At 47.0% G+C, this 20,474-nt stretch overlaps 1 protein-coding gene across 1 annotated transcript in view; it reads right to left on the bottom strand.

Annotated features, from left to right (window-relative positions):
- Window positions 1-20,474, bottom strand: part of LOC143807190 (mitochondrial inner membrane m-AAA protease component AFG3L1-like) — a 33,456-nt gene that overhangs the window by 11,043 nt on the left and 1,939 nt on the right. The window contains exons 2-10 of the mRNA XM_077288474.1: window positions 20,038-20,113; window positions 19,207-19,298; window positions 18,384-18,533; window positions 4,021-4,089; window positions 2,066-2,190; window positions 1,611-1,881; window positions 629-766; window positions 383-536; window positions 140-247 (exon numbers count right to left, since the gene is read on the bottom strand). Coding sequence (XP_077144589.1) covers window positions 140-247; window positions 383-536; window positions 629-766; window positions 1,611-1,881; window positions 2,066-2,190; window positions 4,021-4,089; window positions 18,384-18,533; window positions 19,207-19,298; window positions 20,038-20,113 — 1,183 coding nt within the window. The remainder of the gene's footprint in view (window positions 1-139; window positions 248-382; window positions 537-628; window positions 767-1,610; window positions 1,882-2,065; window positions 2,191-4,020; window positions 4,090-18,383; window positions 18,534-19,206; window positions 19,299-20,037; window positions 20,114-20,474) is intronic.

Below are 20,474 nucleotides of genomic sequence, written 5' to 3'. Positions count from 1 at the left end.
TGGTCAGTCATGCTCACATATAAATTTCAGACCCCTATTTTTGCTATTGCTGGGAATCCCAGCATCTATACTATCCTTTTAATAGGCAATAATGTAGTTTTTGGGACAAAACCTTTAACGTAAATCCTTCATGACTTACCAATAAATATTTGCCGATCAAATCGCCCAGGTCTCATCAAAGCGGGATCCAGTATATCAGCACGGTTGGTGCCGGCCAAGACTACCACATTTGTGTCGGAGTTAAAACCTACAGCAAAGAAACAGAACAATGAAATGTCAGAGATGTCTGGACGGTCAGCGGTCTTTAACCTGAGGCTCCGCAGGTGTTGTAAACCTACAGCTCTCTCCCCTCCACATGGCTGCAGCTCTGATCAGTACTCACCATCCATCTCTACCAGCAGCTGATTTAGGGTATTTTCTTGCTCGCTGTGCCCTCCGAAGGTCCCTTGTCCCCGTTTCCTGCCGACAGCATCAATCTCATCGATAAAGAGAATACACGGAGCGTTCTTCCGAGCTAATACAAACATGTCCCGCACCTATAGGATAAATGATGTAAAAGGCCAGATCTAGTATCAGTATAGAATAAGGGTCTGGAGGGACCACCATCATCACCTTGTTATAAACGTACCCTGGCTGGACCAACTCCGACAAACATTTCCAGGAACTCTGATCCATTCACGGTTATAAACGGTACATTGGCTTCTCCAGCAGTTGCTTTCGCAAGGAGGGTCTTGCCGGTTCCTGGGGGTCCAGTGAGCATTGCTCCCTATTCAGGATGGCAGAAAGAACATGGTGCACCCAGGGCTATTTCTTAAAAGCAACCTGTCTAGCCTGTTATAACGCCTTGTAGTGGGAGACTAGTAAATTTTATAGCATGCTACGATCTACGATCATCTATTAGATTGTGACAGGCTGACCTCGCTTCCATGCGCAGAACCATAGTCAATAGGATCGTTCTGTGCACATAGAATATCATGTGATCGGCAGCTCATCACCTGCTTACATGTGCTGCTGAGAACAAACTTGCTAAATCATTTTACCTGATGAACAACCCTGTGGGATGCTCCATCCATATATCAGCCAGTGTAAACAGACCCTGAGGCACTGGTCAGTACCAACCCGTATACATAATGAAGAGGAGCGCAGGAGCTCTATAGCCTCATTCTAAAAACTGCTTGGAAGAAGTGTGAAGAAATGGACCCCACTAATCTAAAGGCCCCCATACACATTAGACTACGCCAATATCAACAGGTTCAGCCAATTGTCTGATGTGTATGGGGGCACCTGCAGACTGATGTTTGGGAGAGATTTCGATCAGGCATGTCCAATGATCGCATGGTCCTCCCAGACATAAGCCGCTGGCAGACCTGACGCAGGTGTGCTTGGCCGAATGAGCGCTCCTGTGTGTGGGAGAGTCGGCTGAGATGAATGTCAGCCAAACAATCAGCGAAAGAATCGTTCAGCTGACCACCATCTAATGTGTATGGCTGGCGTAAGAATAAGCCTATTCTTCAATATTAAAGCATTGGATAACGGTTTATGGATATGGACAGAGCAGCCTGGACGCAATGCCCATACTGTAAAATCCCCACTTCTCCATGTTCTCTTACCCGAGGTATCTTTGCTCCCAAATTGTGATATTGTTTGGGATTTTTGAGAAAATTCACAAATTCCATTATCTCCAATTTTGCCTCCTCGCATCCAGCCACATCACGAAACTTGACACTGATGTTTCCTTTCATCATTTTGGCAGTTGTCTCCCCGATACCAAAAATTCCACCACTTTTCCCTCCTCGGACAGAGCCCATAATACCTCTGCGTAGGCTATAAACTATGTATCCTACGATGAGTAGCGAGGGAATGAGGCTCATAAGGAAAGACCTGCAAAAACAAGCAGAGAAAAATAAAAAATTAATGCAATCCTTTATTCATATAGCTGTTATGTCATTATTGCTTTCTGTTATCAGCCATATGAAGAAAGAGGCAAATTGAAGTAGAATTATTAATTATTTAATAAATTGCCAGGTGCTTTTCCCCCCATTTTGTATCCAATCTATGAACTCACCCATCGCTCTCAGTGCTATATACGACATTTATACGATCAGCCGATTCGATCCCCAGATCTTGTTGTGCCATCTCCAGATTGCGCTCAAAGCTGTCCACACTGCCGATATTAAACCAAGCTTGTGCCTGAAATTTACAAAAAAGAATTGTAAGTGAAATTTGGGCCGCTGAGCAAAATGTTAAAGAAAACAAGAATGCAGTGATTGGGAAATGTCTTGTCACCATATGTTATTCCCACACGACATATATCAGAAGTTGAAAGTTGGACATTTTTTCCATTTCATTTTAAAAAAAAAAAAACTTTCAGAAATTGATGGCAGCGACACATCTCCAAAAACGTTGGGACGGGGTTTACCAATAGCTTGAAATGTAAGCCGTACTAGTGAAAACCATCTGGGGACTAATTTTTTAAAAGAACGGGTTAGAGAGGCAGAGTTTCCCATAAGCAAAGACAGTCAGAGGTTCAACAATCTGTGAACAACTGCATCTAAAAATTGTGGGAAAATTTCAGAAACATGTTCCTAAAAGTAAAATTGTGAACTATGAATCTACAGCACATAATATCACCAAGAGGTTCTGAAGAAATGCACATGCACAAGGGAAAAAGGCAGACGGTCACTACTGGATGCTCGTCATCTACTGGCCCACAGGCAGCTCTGTATTAATTACAGACATGATCCAGTCACGCAAATCACTGCAGGGACTCAGGAATAATTCAGAAATCTGTGTCTGAGAACACAGGTCACCATGCAATCCACAAATACGAGTGAAAGCTTCATCATGCAAAGAAGAATCCATAAATCGCCACAACCCAAAAACGCTGCAGTCTCCTCTGGGTCATAGCTCATTCACATGGATGGCGCCAAAATGGAAAATTTTCTGTGGTCAGAGGAATGAATATGCGAAATTCATTATGGAAACCACGTGCTGCGGACTCAGGTGGGGAGGGACCATCCAGCTTATTATCGCCGTGAGGGACCATCCGGCTTGTTATCGCTTATAGGGACCATCCAGCTTATTATCGCCGTGAGGGAGCATCCGGCTTGTTATCAGCTCATAGTTCTGCTTCTCTAATGTGTAGGGCTACATTAGTGCCTATGACAGGGGCAGCATACACATGAGAGACGCTATCAATGCTGAGTATTATATAGAGGTGTTAGACATTGTCTGGATGGAGCAGATGTTGTTCTGTTTCAGTGATGATACTGCATATTTGATATAGACAATGGTAAACCACATACTGCACCCATCACAACAGCATGGCTCCCTGTTCAGAAGAGTGCGGGCGATGAACCGGCTGCCTATAGACCAGATCTTTCACCAACAAAAATATTTTGGGCATTATGAAAGGAAAAATCCTGCAAAGACACCGGACTGAGGATCAGCGAGAATCAGACATTAGACAAGAATGAGATTACATTCTTCTCCCAAAGGGCGCAGTCAGACAACCATATAAATCGGATATCAGAATGCAATGCTTAGACTGGTCGGCGGCTCTCCTGACGCAAGTGTGAAAGTTGAATGTATTTTTATACAGCTGTGACATTTAGGATGGGAGAGAGACCAGCCAGTCCGTGTACTGCTTTCCGATTTAAACAGTGCTCTGACTGCATCCAAAACTCCAGCGATTGTCTCTTCACTTTCCAGACTGGGATGTGTTGCTGCCATCATTTTCTAAAAGAAGTTAATTTTTTCAAATGAAATGGAAAAAATGTCCAACATTGAACTTCTGATCTGCGTCCTTTGTTCTGCTGTGAATAAAATAAGGCAATAAGACATTTCCAAATCATTGTGTTCTTGTTTTCTTTACATTTTACTCTGCATACTAACATTTTGGCAATTGGGATTATAGAAAGACAGACTAATAAAATCCACTGCACGTGCTGACAGCAGAGTGGTGAATGCTACAGCTGGAAACTTGCCATCGGCGACTGGTTGGATGATCGGTGTTATTACCTTGGTGGAGGCCCCATGCGCAGGAATCACTTTAACATATTGCTTATTGACAATTTCTAGCCGACCAACCTGCAGTGAATAGAAACAAAAATCAAGAATCAGATCAGTTATAGTAAATTACAACAGGTAAAAACTAGTGATGAGCGAATATACTCGTTACTCGAGATTTCTTGACCATGCTCGGGGGTCCTCCAAGTATTTTTTAGTGCTCGGAGATTTAGTTTTTCTTGCCGCAGCTGAATGATTCACATCTCTTAGCCAGCTTGATTACATGTGGGGATTCCCTAGCAACCAGGCAAACCCCCACATGTACTTATGCTGGCTAACAGATGTAAACCATTCAGCTGCGGCAAGAAAAACAATCTCCGAGAACTAAAAAATACTCGGAGGACCCCCAAGCATGCTCGAGAAATCTCGAGTAACGAGTATATTCACTCATCTCTAGTAAAAACATATCTCCAAAGATACACAGTGCAGAAGGTGTCCGGCATTCATCTTAGCTCTACTTTTGTTGATGCCTAAGCCAGTCATGAGATGATAGCGCTACCCAGAAAGGTTGGGAAATAGGGATTTTTGTGTACTCACCATAAAATCCTTTTCTCCGAGAAACTCATTGGGGGACACAGGACCATGGGTGTTATGCTGCTGTCACTAGGAGGCTGACACTAAGTTGAGACAAAAAGAGTTAGCTCCTCCCCTGCAGTATACACCCTCATGCTGGCTTGCAGAGACCCAGTTCAGTGCAAAAGCAGTAGGAGATTAATAACAATATATTGCATAACATTAGAGTATAACATGTCAGAGAAAGTCAAGAACCAAAAAGGTAACGAGCCGTAAGGCTAACAGGGTGGGTGCTGTGTCCCCCAATGAGTGGGTCGGAGAAAAGATTTTACGGTGAGTACACAAAAATCCCTATTTCTCCTTCGCCACATTGGGGGATACAGGACCATGGGACGTCCCAAAGAAGTCCCTGGGTGGGAAACAATACAACCAAATAACTCCGTGTACCATCTGACTATAAATGCGCGACGGCCGCCTGCAGAATACGTCTGCCAAGGGCCGCATCCGCAGAAGATTGAATGTGGACATTGTAGTGCTTTGTGAAAGTATGCAGGCTAGACCATGTTGCGGCCTTGCAAACCTGCTCCGCCGTAGCCTGGTGCCGGATGGCCCAGGAAGCACCCATCGACCGAGTAGAATGTGCTCTAATCCCCGCCGGGGTAGGACTGCCCCTGACCCGATAGGATTCTTGAATAGCTGAACAGATCCATCTGGCTATCGTGGCCTTAGACGCGGCTAAACCCTTTCGGTGACCCTCCGGGAGCACAAAGAGGGAGTCTGATTTGCGGAAAGGAGCAGTTCTAGAAATGTACCTCCTAAGGGTCCGTACCACGTCCAGGGTGTGAAGGGCCTTTTCGACCCTATATTTTGGCTGTGGGCAGAAGGAGGGAAGAATGATAACTTCATTAAGGTGGAAAGATGAAACCACCTTAGGGAGGAAAGCCGGAGATGGGCGTAGGACTACTTTGTCCTGGTGGAAGGAAAGGAAAGGCGCCCGGCAGGATAGTGCGGCCAACTCTGAGACCCGCCTGATAGATGTTACTGCCACAAGGAAGGCCACCTTCCAAGAGAGGACAGTGAGTGGGACATCCTGCAGAGGTTCAAACAGGGATTCCTGAAGAACACTCAGAACCAAATTGAGATCCCAGGTCTCTAACGGCATTCTCTGGGGGGGGGGGGAGGGGGTACCACGTGGGAGACCCCTTGAATGAAGGTCCTGACTTGCAAGTTGGCAGCAATCTTACGTTGGAACAACACAGATAACACTAAGATCTGACCCTTGAGAGAACTGAGCGCCAGGCTGGAATCCAAGCCGGACTGGAGAAAATCCAAAATGGAAAGAATTGAGAAAACAAGCGGAGGGCGACCGCAGAGCTTGCACCATGAGAAGAAGGTTTTCCAGGTGTGGTGATAAAATGCAAGCGGAAGACGCTTTGCGAGCGCTTATCATGGTGGGAATGACCTGCTGGGAGAAACCAGCTTGAGTTAGAATCCAGGTTTCAACAGCCACGCCGTTAAATGTAGGGCCCCTGAGCTCTGGTGATAGATCGGCCCTTGGGTACCCCTCTCAGTCTTGATTTTTCAGATCACTTTCGGCAGTAAGGGAAGCGGAGGAAACACGTACGGGAGTTGGAACCGATGCCATGGGGATATCAGTGCGTCCACCACGATGGCCTGGGGATCCCGAGAACGTGCTATGAAGTTGGGAACTTTGGCGTTCAGTCTGGACACCATCAGATCCATGTCCGGAGTTCCCCAGCGAAGGCAAATTTGCTGGAAAACCTCTGGATGTAGTTCTCACTCCCCCGAGGCGAGACCCTGACGGCTGAGAAAATCCGCCGCCCAGTTCTCGACGCCTGGAATGTGCACTGCGGAAATGGTGGAGTGGTTGGCCTCGGCCCAACGGAGAATGTGGGAGACCTCCTGCAACGCCGCCCTGCTGCGGGTACCCCCCTGATGGTTTATGTACGCCACCGCTGTGACGTTGTCGGATTGAATTCGAATTGGATGACCCGCGAGCAGGAAGTGATAACGTCTCAGGGCAAGTCTGATCGCTCGAATCTCCAAGATGTTTATGGGAAGTCTCGACTCCCGAATTGTCCAACGCCCCTGGGCAGTGTGGTGTCAAAACACCGCTCCCCAACCGAGGAGACTGGCATCGGTAGTTACCACCAGCCAGCGGATCGGGAGAAAAGACCTCCCCTGGAAGAGAGATGATCCCAGAGTCCACCATTTGAGGGCTTGCCTGATGCGTGGAGACAGAGGACATGGCCGATCGAGGGATAAGGGACTCCTGTCCCAATTGTCCAGCAGAGCCTGTTGTAAGAGATGGAGTTGAGCGAAGGGAACCGCTTCTATTGAGGCCACCATTTTCCCCAGGATCTTCATGGCAAACCGAATGGCCTGCGGACAAGGACGACAGAGCGTCCGAGCTCCCTGCTGAAGCTCTTGGACCGAGGGAGCAAGACCAGCCCCTTTGACGTGTCCAGAATAATGCCTAGGAAAGAGATCCGTTGGGCAGGAACGGGGGAGGACTTGTCCAAGTTGATTAACCAGCCCAGGCGCAAAAGAGAATCGAAGGTAATGCGGACGCTTGCCTCGCAGGCCTGATAGACGACCTCCTGATAAAAGGTCCGTCTTAAGTATGGCAACACGACCACTCCTCGGGAGTGAAGAATGGCCATGACAGCCGCCATGGCCTTTGTGAATACCCTGGGCGCAGTAGCAAGGCCGAAGGGTAAGGCCGTGAATTGAAAATGGTCCTCTTGGATGGCGAAACGGAGGAACCTTTGATGTGATGGGAAGATTGAAATATGAAGATAAGCATCTTTGATGTCTATTGATGCTAGCAACTCCCCTGTCTCCATTGAGGAAATGACTGACCGGAGGGACTCCATCCTGAAGTGCCGAACTTTTACGTACTTGTTTAGGAGCTTCAGGACCAAAATAGGGAGCATTGTTCTGTCCCTTTTTGGAACGACAAAGAGGTGTTTGTAAAAACTTCTGAATCTCTGGTGTTCTGGGACCGGAACAATGACCCCGTTTTGGCGGAGGGATTCGATGGCGCGGTAAAGTGAGCGAGATTGAGCCCCCGAACTTGGGAGACAAGAGGGGAAAAACCGTGCTGGAGGGGAGGCGGAGAATTCTATTTTGTAACCAGAAGACACCAGATCTCTGACCCATTCGTCGTGGATGACAGAAAGCCAGACTTGTTGAAAAAGAAGCAGGCGTCCGCCTACGTTGGAGGTGTCGACTGGAATACTCCCCAAGTCATTGTGAAGGGAATCTGGCAGGCCTGGACCCTCAGGTTTTGGGTTGTCTAGGCTTACCTCGCCAGGACTGATTCGGTCTGTATGAAGGTCGAGAGTCTCTGTGTGTGTGTGTGGAGATCGTTCTGATCTGGACGAGGCTGTGGAGTTGGACCAGAATGGGCTACTGCAAAAGGGCCGAAAACGAAAATATTGTGGCGCTGAAAGGCAGCTTTAGGCCTGTGTTGCGGGAGGAACTTGCTCTTCCCGCCTGTAGCATCGGAAATAAGCTGGTCTAATTTTTCTCCAAAGAGATGTCCGCGAGGGGTGTGGCCTAGCAGGAGATGTGAGAGGACGTGTGCCGGACCTCTCCCGCTGCCCGAACTGTGATCCAGACATATTAGAGGCGCCGCCGAACGCCAATTACCGGTGGAGGAGTCCCTGCGTATCCGGGGAGCGGTGGGCACCAGCCGCACAGCGAGGAAGCCACAGAATGACGCGCAAGAGGCAGAAGGAGGTCGGGATGGCGGGCAGCACGCGCTCCCAAGATGGCGCCGACAGCGCTGTGGAAGAGGCGGCAAAAGCAAGCGCTGCCTATCAGAAGCGGCTGGAGGTGATAGCCAGACTGGAGCAATTTGCCAGGACAGAAGGTGCAGTACAGCTCATGCAGGGAGCCGGTGGAGAGGGGACAGGAGGAGCGGCGGACTCAGGGGAACAGGTGTGTGAGCAGGCTGGGGAGCAGGCAGAGGGGAGGATGAGCGGATCCCCCATGACACCCAGCAATGTTCCAGTTATGAGAAATGCCCCACTGACTGAGTTAGCTGAGCTGACCCCGGAATATGCTGCTCAAATGGGGAATGTGTGTGCTGATGAGACTGGGGAGCCGACCCTGAAAGATATCTTTTCTGCGGTAATGTTCTGTAAGTCTGCTTTGACAACCCTAACTGTCCAGGTGGATGACCTTAAGGGGGAAGTTGCCTCTTTTCGCTCAGCTATGCATAAGATGGAGGGGAGAGTTGAATTGTTGGAGGAACGTGTAGGAGGAGCGGAAGATCAGATTGCTGAACTGGCAAAGAGAGAAAAAATATGTCCAGCGCATTGCGGAGTTGGAGCTTAAAACTGATGATTTGGAGAATCATTCGCGCAGGAACAACTTGAGAATTATTGGTGTGCCTGAAAAGACAGAAGGAAATAACCCCACTGAGTTTATAGAGACATGGCTGAAAACTAAGGTTGGAGGGGACAGTCTCACTAAACTTTTTGCGGTCGAAAGAGCTCACCGGGTGCCGTCCAGACCTCTGCCCCCTGGCTCCGCCCCACGGACCTTTCTAGCTAAAATCCTAAATTACAGAGATCGGGATATTCTGCTAAGGAGGGCCAGGAATATGGAGGAACTGTCTATCGACGGCAACCGAGTATCTATATACCCTGATTATTCTACAATTGTACAGAAGCTCAGGATGAAGTTTGGAGAGGCTAAAAGACGCTTACGTGAACTGGGCCTGGTTTATTCTATGCTGTATCTGGCTAAATTACGTGTGGTGGCCATGGACAAGGTCCACTTTTTTCAAAATCCTGAGGAGGTATCACATTGGCTGGACTTGAATGCAAAACGTATTGGAGCAGAAAAGACCCGCTGAGGAGGGTCAAATGTGGTCTTCTGGCTATTGTGATAGGTTGAGGGGAGAAAAATCGAGTTGATGGTTAATACTGATTTGCTACTAAAAGAATTTGATGTATGGTTCTTATGCGCTAAGGTTGTGTTCGGCGGCGCAACTGTTTATATATCCTGTTTCTAAAGGGTGGGGGGAGGAACGACTGGAAGATAGTGGGAAATCTACTGTTGGTTGGTATCGGCTTCTGAGCCACTGCTGGGATAGCAACAGCGTTCCCCTTTCTCATATAGAGAGGGAGTAGGAGATTGTGCGTTGTCTGTTATAACGTTTTGGGGGAGGAAGTTATTGAGGGAAGGGTAGGGTAGGGTTAGGGGTTATTTTGTAATAATGAGGGCTTGGGGGGAAGGTTTGGGTAAGAGGGCCCAGTTTAGGGGGGTAAAGAAGACCAATGGAAAGAGGAAGAGATGGTTAACTATTATGCAAAATGATGGGAGATAGAGTTAAAATTTTGAGCTGGAATATTAGAGGTCTATCCAATAATACAAAACGTAAGGCTATTTTGCAATATATTGTAAAACAGAGACCCTCGCTGGTGTGCCTTCAAGAAACTCACTTAGTAAAAGAAAAAACGGGTATATTGCATAAAAGATGGGTGAGGAAGGCCTACCATGCGACATTCTCGACCTATGCCAGGGGAGTGTCAATCCTCGTGCATACAAGTGTTCCGTTCGAGGAGGTAGAGGTGGTAATAGATAGTGATGGACAGTATGTATTTCTTGTGTGTAAGGTGTTCGCTAGACTGATATGTGTTGTGTCAGTGTATATTCCTCCACCGTTCTCGGGGAAAAAACTACAGGAAATCATAATAGGGGATGTTAACAATATCATTGACGATCACTGGGATAGGGGGCAGCATGCTATGTTGAGGAAGGAGGGGAATTTGACAGCGTTCGGTAGTTATTTGAAAGAAGTGGCATGGAAAGACTTGTGGAGAGTGCGTAATACTGATACATACTGTTTCTCATGCTATTCAGCGACATATGGCTCTCTATCTCGTATTGACATGGCCCTAGGTAACGAAGAAATGGATAGGTTGGTGCAGGAGGTGGAATATTTGCCTAGAATAGTGTCGGATCATAGCCCAGTGGTGGTAACACTGCAAATTGAAGGCCTTGGGGGGATGGCTAAACTGGGTTGGAAGATAAACCCCTTTTGGTTACAAATTATTGATATGGGGAAGATCGGGGAAGAGATAAAAGAATTCTTTAAATTTAATGATGGTAGTGCAGCGAAACATGTGGTTTGGGACACCATGAAGGCTTATTTGAGGGGTATACTATCTAAAGAGATCTCTAGGCATAAAACACAAACAAGGGAATCTGATAAAGTGATATTGGAGGAATTAAGGGCAGCGGAGGCTGCATTGAGTAGTTTACGTTCACAGGATACCATGAATCGTATTAAAACGGCTCAGGAAGAGGTAAACAAAGTACATCTACGCAAAGCAGAGAGGGCGAGAGCTTTCCAAAGAGAGGCTTTTTATGCGGAAGGAGAGAAGGTGGGTCACCTTCTCTCAGTGGTGACGTCTGCACAGAGGGATTCGACACACGTACATGCTCTAGAATTAGAGAATGGTAGTATCGTAACACAGGGGATCCAAGTCTTGGAAGGCTTTAAGGGATTTTATAGCAAACTGTATGCATCACATACCGGGCAGAGAGAAGGTGAAATTGATAGATTTTTAGAGGACGCAAATTTACCTAGATTAGAAGCAGAGGATAGAGATTGGTTAGATGGGCCGCTTACAGTGGAGGAGTTGGAAGGTGCCTTGAGGTCCATAGTGGGAGGGAAGGCTCCGGGGGCTGACGGTGTCCCTGTTGAAATCTATGGTGTCCTCTCTGAGGAGTTGTTGGCCAGATTGTTGGGGGTCTTTGAGGAGTCACTGGAGAGGGGAATATTGCCTGCTTCCATGAGGGAGGCTATTATTGTGGTCATCCCTAAACCTGATAAGAATCCAAGATTGCCGGAGTCATATAGACCAATATCACTCTTGACTACAGATGTTAAGATTTTGGCTAAAGTCTTGGCGAACAGACTGACCAGGGTGATAGAAAAGGTGGTCCATTCGGACCAATCGGGCTTTATGCCTAATAAATCCACTGCCATCAACTTGAGAAGGTTATTTCTTAACATGCAGATACCGGCGGAAAATGCTGGGGGGAGGGTGGTGGTCTCCCTTGATGCGCATAAAGCCTTCGATAGTATAGAATGGCAATACCTGTGGTCGGTTCTGAGACGCTTTGGGTTTGGGCCGGTCTTTGTGTCGTGGGTGAGGCTTCTGTACTCCTCTCCAGTGGCTAAGATCAGGGTGAACAATGCAATGTCTGACGGTTTTCAGCTATTTCGGGGTACACGGCAGGGATGCCCGTTGTCCCCGTTGCTGTTTGCTCTAGCGGTAGAGCCTCTGGCAGCGGCTATCAGAAGGTCTCAGTTAGTAAAAGGGTTTGTGTATGGGAAAATGGAGGAAAAAATTGCTCTGTATGCTGACGACATTCTGCTTTTTCTTGAGGGCCCTGGGGAACCTTTGAGGAATGTAATTTCATTAATTGAAGAATTTGGGCAAATTTCAGGGTTGATTATCAATTGGGACAAATCAAGTGTTTTACAGGTGGATAGAGGAGTGGATTGTACGAGGGAGGTGGAAGAAGGTACAAAATTAAGGGTGGTTTCACAATTTAAATATCTAGGGATTCAGGTGTCTCTCCCCCTGACTAGGTTTGAGGAGCTCAATCTTGAACCATTAATAACCAAACTACGTGCCAAAACCTCAGCGTGGAATAAGCTGCATTTGTCGGTGGTGGGTAGAGTAAATCTCCTTAAGATGGTTGTGATGCCGCAGGTTTTGTATGTTTTACATAATTCTCCGGTTTGGATCCCGCGGACTAGATTCCGTAGACTTAAATCATTATTTGGAGAGTTAGTATGGGGTGGGAGGTGCCCGAGAATTAGGCAAGAGATACTGCAGAGACCTAAAGATGAGGGGGGACTTGCCCTGCCTAACCCCTGGTTGTACTTTTTGTCGGCGCAAAGCCAACATCTTAGGGGATGGGGGAAAGGGCTTGAGGAAGGCCGGGGTCATAACAGTCTGATATTTATTATTGGCATGTTGCCCTTATGTCAGGGCCTAGAAGCAGGACTATTCAAGAAATTGGGAACTCGTCTTCACACCATAAATTTAGTTCATAAGGTATGGCTGACGCTTAAACGAATAAGGGGGGTTGTGGGACTCACGGAATTTTCACCTATTTGGGATAACCCTTCCTTCAAGAATTCAATCATATGGAAGGAATGGGGGAGTGGAGGGAAAAAGGCATTGGGTTGATAAGTCAGTTGATGCAGAATGGGAGCCTTAAACCTTTTGATGTGTTGCAGCAGGAGTTCCAGTTCCCGGGGTTAAAATTATATCAATACAGACGGGTTCAGCACGCATTTCAGGCACAGAAGAGGAGGGGGCCTATAGTGCTCCAGAAAGATCTAATGTTAGACTTTATACTAAATAACAATGGAACAAAAGGGGCTATATCCGAAGTATATGGCGATCTGCTACACACCTTTCTACTAGATTACCCCATAAAGGCCAGAGGGAAGTGGGAGGCCGAATTGGGGGAAATAGATGATGATAGGTGGGAGTCTATCTTAGAATACGTACCCAGGTTATCGATGAGTGAACCTGGGAGAATATCACAATTGTATGTGATAAATAGGGCCTATAGGACACCTGATATGTTGTTTAAAGCCGGGTTGAAAGGCGATTCTGGGTGTCCTAGGTGCTCCCAGTCTCAGGCGGGCATTCTGCACATGTTATGGCTTTGTCCCAGACTATTTGCGTTTTGGGTAGTGGTGCTGAACCAAATTGGGGTGATCTATGGGTGTTCGATTCCCAGGGATCCGGTGGTTTGTGTACTTGGGTACGTGGAGGAAATCCTGGCCGACGAGACTGTCAAAATGGCTATAGCTAGATTGTTGTTCATCGCAAGAAAGGTGATTGCAAGGTATTGGATTAGAGAGGAACCTCCTACTAAACGTGAGTTTATTGCACAGGCAAATCATATTGTCCAGCTCGAAAAAAGTATTTATAATAAAAGGAAAAGAATGAGCTTCTTTCAAAAGTTGTGGCAGCTATGGCTGGACGGGAATAATTGAGAGATTGTGATAAAAAGTTGCAAATATTATAATATGTACAGGTCCTTCTCAAAAAATTAGCATATAGTGTTAAATTTCATTATTTACCATAATGTAATGATTACAATTAAACTTTCATATATTATAGATTCATTATCCACCAACTGAAATTTGTCAGGTCTTTTATTGTTTTAATACTGATGATTTTGGCATACAACTCCTGATAACCCAAAAAACCTGTCTCAATAAATTAGCATATTTCACCCGTCCAATCAAATAAAAGTGTTTTTTAATAACAAACAAAAAAACCATCAAATAATAATGTTCAGTTATGCACTCAATACTTGGTCGGGAATCCTTTGGCAGAAATGACTGCTTCAATGCGGCGTGGCATGGAGGCAATCAGCCTGTGACACTGCTGAGATGTTATGGAGGCTCAGGATGCTTCAATAGCGGCCTTAAGCTCATCCAGAGTGTTGGGTCTTGCGTCTCTCAACTTTCTCTTCACAATATCCCACAGATTCTCTATGGGGTTCAGGTCAGGAGAGTTGGCAGGCCAATTGAGCACAGTAATACCATGGTCAGTAAACCATTTACCAGTGGTTTTGGCACTGTGAGCAGGTGCCAGGTCGTGCTGAAAAATGAAATCTTCATCTCCATAAAGCATTTCAGCCGATGGAAGCATGAAGTTCTCCAAAATCTCCTGATAGCTAGCTGCATTGACCCTGCCCTTGATGAAACACAGTGGACCAACACCAGCAGCTGACATGGCACGGTGGGTACTTGACACTGGACTTCAGGCATTTTGGCATTTCCTTCTCCCCAGTCTTCCTCCAGACTCTGGCACCTTGATTTCCGAATGACATGCAAAATTTGCTTTCATCAGAAAAAGTACTTGGGACCACTTAGCAACAGTCCAGTGATGCTTCTCTGTAGCCCAGGTCAGGCGCTTCTGCCGCTGTTTATGGTTCAAAAGTGGCTTTACCTGGGGAATGCGGCACCTGTAGCCCATTTCCTGCACACGCCTGTGCACGGTGGCTCTGGATGTTTCCACACCAGACTCAGTCCACTGCTTCCTCAGGTTCCCCAAGGTCTGGAATCGATCCTTCTCCACAATCTTCCTCAGGGTCCGGTCACCTCTTCTCGTTGTACAGCGTTTTCTGCCACATTTTTGCCTTCCAACAGACTTACCATTGAGGTGCCTTGATACAGCACTCTGGGAACAGCCTATTTGTTGAGAAATTTCTTGCTGGGTCTTACCCTCTTGCTTGAGGGTGTCAATGATGGCCTTCTTGACATCTGTCAGGTCGCTAGTCTTACCCATGATGGGGGTTTTGAGTAATGAACCAGGCAGGGAGTTTTTAAAAGCCTCAGGTATCTTTTGCATGTGTTTAGAGTTAATTAGTTGATTCAGAAGATTAGGGTAATAGGTCGTTTAGAGAACCTTTTCTTGATATGCTAATTTATTGAGACAGGTTTTTTGGGTTATCAGGAGTTGTATGCCAAAATCATCAGTATTAAAACAATAAAAGACCTGACAAATTTCAGTTGGTGGATAATGAATCTATAATATATGAAAGTTTAATTGTAATCATTACATTATGGTAAATAGTGAAATTTAACACTATATGCTAATTTTTTGAGAAGGACCTGTATGTATTGTCTTTTTTGTTTTCTCTTCTTTCCAGGAGTAATGTTTGGTCGGAGATGGGTCTTCAGAGGGGAGGGGGGAGGGGGAAGGGTTGTTTCTTTTAAAACAAAACACAAATGTACCCTGTTTATTTGTATGGATACTGTTGTATTTAGTATGTACAATAAAAATATCTGATTAAAAAAAAAAGAGATGTCCGCTCTGAAAGGGAAGGGAAATCAGAGACTTTTTTGAGGAGGAATCTGCGCGTCACTCTCTAAGCCAAATAGCTCTCCAAATGGTGATGGCGTTTGAAGCCGCAATTGCCGCACAGTCCGCTGCGTCTAAAGACGCGTACATCACATAATCTCCAGCCATGGCAATTTGTTTGGCAAGATCTGCCGCCTCAGACGGAAGATCCTGTTCCTGAATGGAATTTGCAAGGGCATCTGCCCAGAAAACCATTGCTTTGGCGACCCAAGCCGCAGCGAAAGAAGGAGATAGAGAGGAACCTGAGGCTTCATACACTGAGTGAGCCAGGGAATCTAACTGGCGTTCTGTGGGATTTTTTATTGAAGCCCCATCAGGTACGGATAAGAGCGTTTTGGTAGCCAAGCGCAATACCGGAGGATCTACTAGTGGAGGTTCCATCCAATCATTAACAAGATCTGCGGAAAAGGGATACTTCGATTCCAGGGCCTTTTTGCCCGTAAAGCGCTTATCCGGTCGCTCCCTGTGTCGCCGGACTATATCCAGGAAATCTGCATGAGAGGCGAACACCTTATGGGATCGCTTGGTTCTCGTAAAGGAAACTGAATGATCCGGAGCCGAATTAGGGTCATCGTCCACTTTTAGCGCATGATTGACTGCCTCGATGAGGGAGTCAACAGTAGATCTAAACTCCGGAGAATCCGGATCTAAGGATGCATCAGACTCATACTCAGAGTCGTGATCGCTACGAGCCCCTGGAGAGGGTGAGCGAGAAGTGGAGCTACCAGAGGCTGAATGGCATGGTGAATGCTCAGGAGAGGTAGTTCGGATCCGTTTTTTGGATAACCGTACCTCCTTCCTTTGAGAGTGGCCCCTGCTGGACGACAATTCCCCTGTTATGGAGGGATCTCTTAACCCAGGAAAAAGAGTGCCCCGCTCCCCAGAGGGGTCATGAAGGGATTTAATCGCTCTGGCTAAAGAATACATGGGCTGTGACAGTAACGCGGCCCACTCAGGGGGGCTAGATACACTGGGGTTGGTGGCGGCGGAGGGCTCCTGGGTACATTGGGCATCGCAGGCTGAGCAGAGAGGGGAGCTTTGAGGCCGAGGGAGTGGAGCCTGGCAGGTGGTACACGCAGTAAGAAAGGTAGCATGCACCTTGGTGGTCTTTTTGGCCCTTGACTGCGACATGATGTACCCCAATATAAGTAACAGGAAACGCTGCTGGATGGAAGCGAGGGTAACGCTGCAGGGAAGCGCCTAACGCGGTCTCCTTACCCGGGTCCTGTGTCCCGCAAAGAGACGAGGTGGCGCTGATAGAAAAGAAGACCGGCGTCCAGAAGAAAAAACGCTGGCACGTGCAGACTTGATGGAGCTGCGGCATGCAGAGGAAAAAAAGATGGCCGCCGGGGGTTGTGAGGGTAATCTCGCAGAGAGCGAGAAGCGCCAGGCCCGGGGGGGCGGAGCAGCAAGATGATGCGAGCGATGGGCGGGGCTTATTGGGATGCAGCCCACACTAGGCCGAAGCCGGGGACTAAATTTATGGCCTCGGCCCGGCGCGCGGCCTCGGACCACCGGAAAACGCGCCTAGCAGCCCTGCGGGGACCCTGACAGATTAGCCCTCCAGAACCGCCAGAAAGACCGACCCCCCCTAGTGGCACTTACTCCGTATGGAGGGGAATTGTGGAGCAGCCTGAAGCAGGTTAGCTGTGCCTGGGGTGGTTACGACGGTGCAGGGTTGGGGAAGCCTCTATCCACCATTCCCATAGGAGGGGGGTGGAGAGAAACCGTCCACCTCCTTCCATCATCCTTCCATCATCCGCTTTCTCAGTGGTGATGCAGCGGGGGCTGCACGGACGCCACAAAGTAGAGAGCCTCTGAACAGCCGAGGGTAAAACCTGGTGGGCAGGGCTGAATGTCCGGCAATAAGCCTGGCTGCAAAAGATACATGGAGGACACTCCATGTGTTCGTCTGTAAGGAGGGGGGGAGATCGGTGCCCTTGAAGGGGCCCATCTTCCCCCCCCCCAAAAAAAAAAAAAAAATCAGCTCAGGCAGTGGCATCCCACGTCGCAGGAGAGGATACGGAGAGGTAAAACTCCCGTGCTCGCCTGTTGTGGTTCGGGGAGATCGGAGCCTTGAAAGGTTCCGTCACCCCTTCGTCCGGCAAAAAAAGGTTAAATCCAGTGTGCCTCCTACGGACACTAAGCTTAAACTGGGTCTCTGGAAGCCAGCATGAGGGTGTATACTGCAAGGGAGGAGCTAACTCTTTTTGTCTCAACTTAGTGTCAGCCTCCTAGTGACAGCAGCATAACACCCATGGTCCTGTGTCACCCAATGTGGCAAAGGAGAAAATCTTTATGATAAATCAGGAGTCTAAAATAATTATAGCCCCTATATAACATAATTATGGTCAGATGTTTACTGGTGGATCCTGGGAAATGCTCTGCTCACTGTCCTGCGGTCCACCCTGGACCCACTGTGGCGCTTCCAGGGACCCAGCACCGGCCCAGGCAGGGGACCCCCGCTGCCTGAACCGACCGGTCGGGTCTGGGAATCCGCTTGAATCTTCATACAGGTTTGTCCGATGAGGTTTCCCGTTCAGATACAGAAACCAACTGATAAAGAGGTACCGCCCTTTTATGTCTGTTAGTTTCCTGTCCCTGAATGGCGGATCCCCTCTCTCATGGTGCTGTCATAGGAGACCGAATAAATCAAACATGCAATGTGACAGCACAAAACATGGATTGATTTTATGTTGTATAAGTCTATCTCCTCTGAAGATAATGGTGCAGTATAAGCAGCTACTTATCTCCATCCTTATAATAAGTGAATTTCCCTTTGGACGAAAGTAGACAAATACATTATCCTTCCCACATTTCACAAGATCCAGACTCGCCGGATTCAATAGCACCTACCAGCCCTCTTTCCAGGTAGAGATGGACAAACTCCTTCCAACTAATTTCCTTTCCTGAGTCTCTAAGATAAAAAACTGTAAATCCGGTGACCAGTCCGGCTGCGAGGAATATAAGGCTGCGGAAATCTTTATCATCCCACGGGAATTCGCCCTATAGTGACAAATCAAGAGGAACAAATGTTAATATTTGCAGAGACGATGCCAAAAACCTTGAGTGTTCGCCCCGGCATCAATAAGACTAAATCCTACTCCAACATTTTGATTTTAAGGAGAAATATCGACAATAACCTGAACCCAAATAATGAGAAATTAAGTTTTCATTTATAGATTTGGAAGCCTTGTGTATATTCTTACAGGTATGGATCTGATCAACGTGCAACAGCGGCAGATGCTTAAAGGGATTGGACCATGAACATTTATTACCTTTCCACAGTGTAGGTGACAAATTGTATGATCGCTGGGAGTCTCATGTCTCCGATTTATTAAAGTGGTGGTCAAGCATGTGCACTAAATCTCCATTCAATGTCTGCAAGCAGTGTACTTGGTGACATCAGCCAGTCACAAAGAATGTAGTGACTAATATTGCATACAATTATACAATTGGGACACCAAACCCCGTCTTTGTGACCAGTGGTGTACCACCACAATCCAGCTTTCCTGCAGAAAAAGGGTGGGGGATGACTTGTACTTGTATTAGATCTACACTTCAGTATCAGTGTTGCTGCTCACGGGAAGGACCGGCACACACATCTGGGTGACTGCTAACTGTGCAGGCCTATGTGGGTTATTTTGCACTGCATAATGACAGATGGACTCAGACGCACCTTCTGCACTCTCTTCCACCAGCCGGGCTCTTTCCTACTTCCATCCTTTTTACCGTTGTTCCCGCCGTTGCCTTGTGAACCCAATTCCTTGTCTGTAATGAAAACGCACATCACATTAAAAAGGAGAACTCCAGAGGAAAGGAAGAGAAAAATCAACAATGCAGTCATAAAACCCGGCATCCAAGGAAGAGATTACTACATCCAAGTCGCTGTTAAAGTCTCCTAGAAGTGTGGGACCATGGATAAGATCAATATTAAAAGTATTGTCCGAGATTAAAAGGTACCGATCATGTTATTATCTACTCCCTTCCTAATGTATCCTGGAAATCAGAGGAGGTATGGATCCTGCTGAGACCCCCACCACTTACTTAAAAAAAAAAAAATGCTGAGAAGAAGAAGCGCTGACCTCTTGCATGAGTACGTGCCCAGTATAGGAAACTGTTTGAATATAAAGTCTATGACCAAGAACAAAGAGTGGAGTGAAGGCTCATTGACTTTCTATTGAGCCTGTACAATGCTTTGTGTGCAGGTACATGTAGGAGCTCAGCGCTTCTACCTGTTGAAGAGTTTGAGTGACCGGTAGTGGTCTCAGAATCAGCATGACATATTAGGAAGGTAACAGATATTAAATAATAGGATATATATCTCCATTTTTTTCCCCCAAACATAGCGCCACACCAGTCTGCAGGTTGAGTCTGCAGGTTGAGTGTGGTATTGCAGCTCAGTTCCTTTCACTTCAATAGGATTTAGCTGCAATAAATGGCAACCCAAGTTTTGCACATCCCCTTTAAAGTTTATTTTCCTTGTTAATACCAGCAAAATGTTACATACCTCTATAAGGTTTAGAGCCGGTGAATGATAACATCGGTGACAGCCTCCAATGTAACACCAGGCTTCCTCTAAGAGACTGCAACAGAAAAGCACAAAGATGAGTCATCTATGGGGTAGCAATAAGAAAAATGAGTACCCTCATAGCAGCAGCCTGAACCCATAGCTGCACTTTCGTTTTCTATTCTTAAAGGGTTAATTCCCACCTTCACAAATAGATAGTTCTTGTAAAATAGAAGTAATTTAGCAATTTACTGCTTAAGAAAATTTGACTTTTGAAATTTGAGTCCTCACCTGACGTGCCTCAGTCACACACTGCACAGTCCTCACCTGACGTGCCCCAGTCACACACGGCACAGTCCTCACCCGACGTGTCCCAGTCACACACTGCACAGTCCTCACCCGACGTGCCCCAGTCACACACTGCACAGTCCTCACCT

This window comes from Ranitomeya variabilis, chromosome 2 (assembly GCF_051348905.1).
Source record: "Ranitomeya variabilis isolate aRanVar5 chromosome 2, aRanVar5.hap1, whole genome shotgun sequence".
NCBI classification, from domain to species: domain Eukaryota; kingdom Metazoa; phylum Chordata; class Amphibia; order Anura; family Dendrobatidae; genus Ranitomeya; species Ranitomeya variabilis.
The sequence above is the reverse complement of the archived record's forward strand: the minus strand, read 5'-3'. Positions and strand labels throughout refer to the sequence as shown.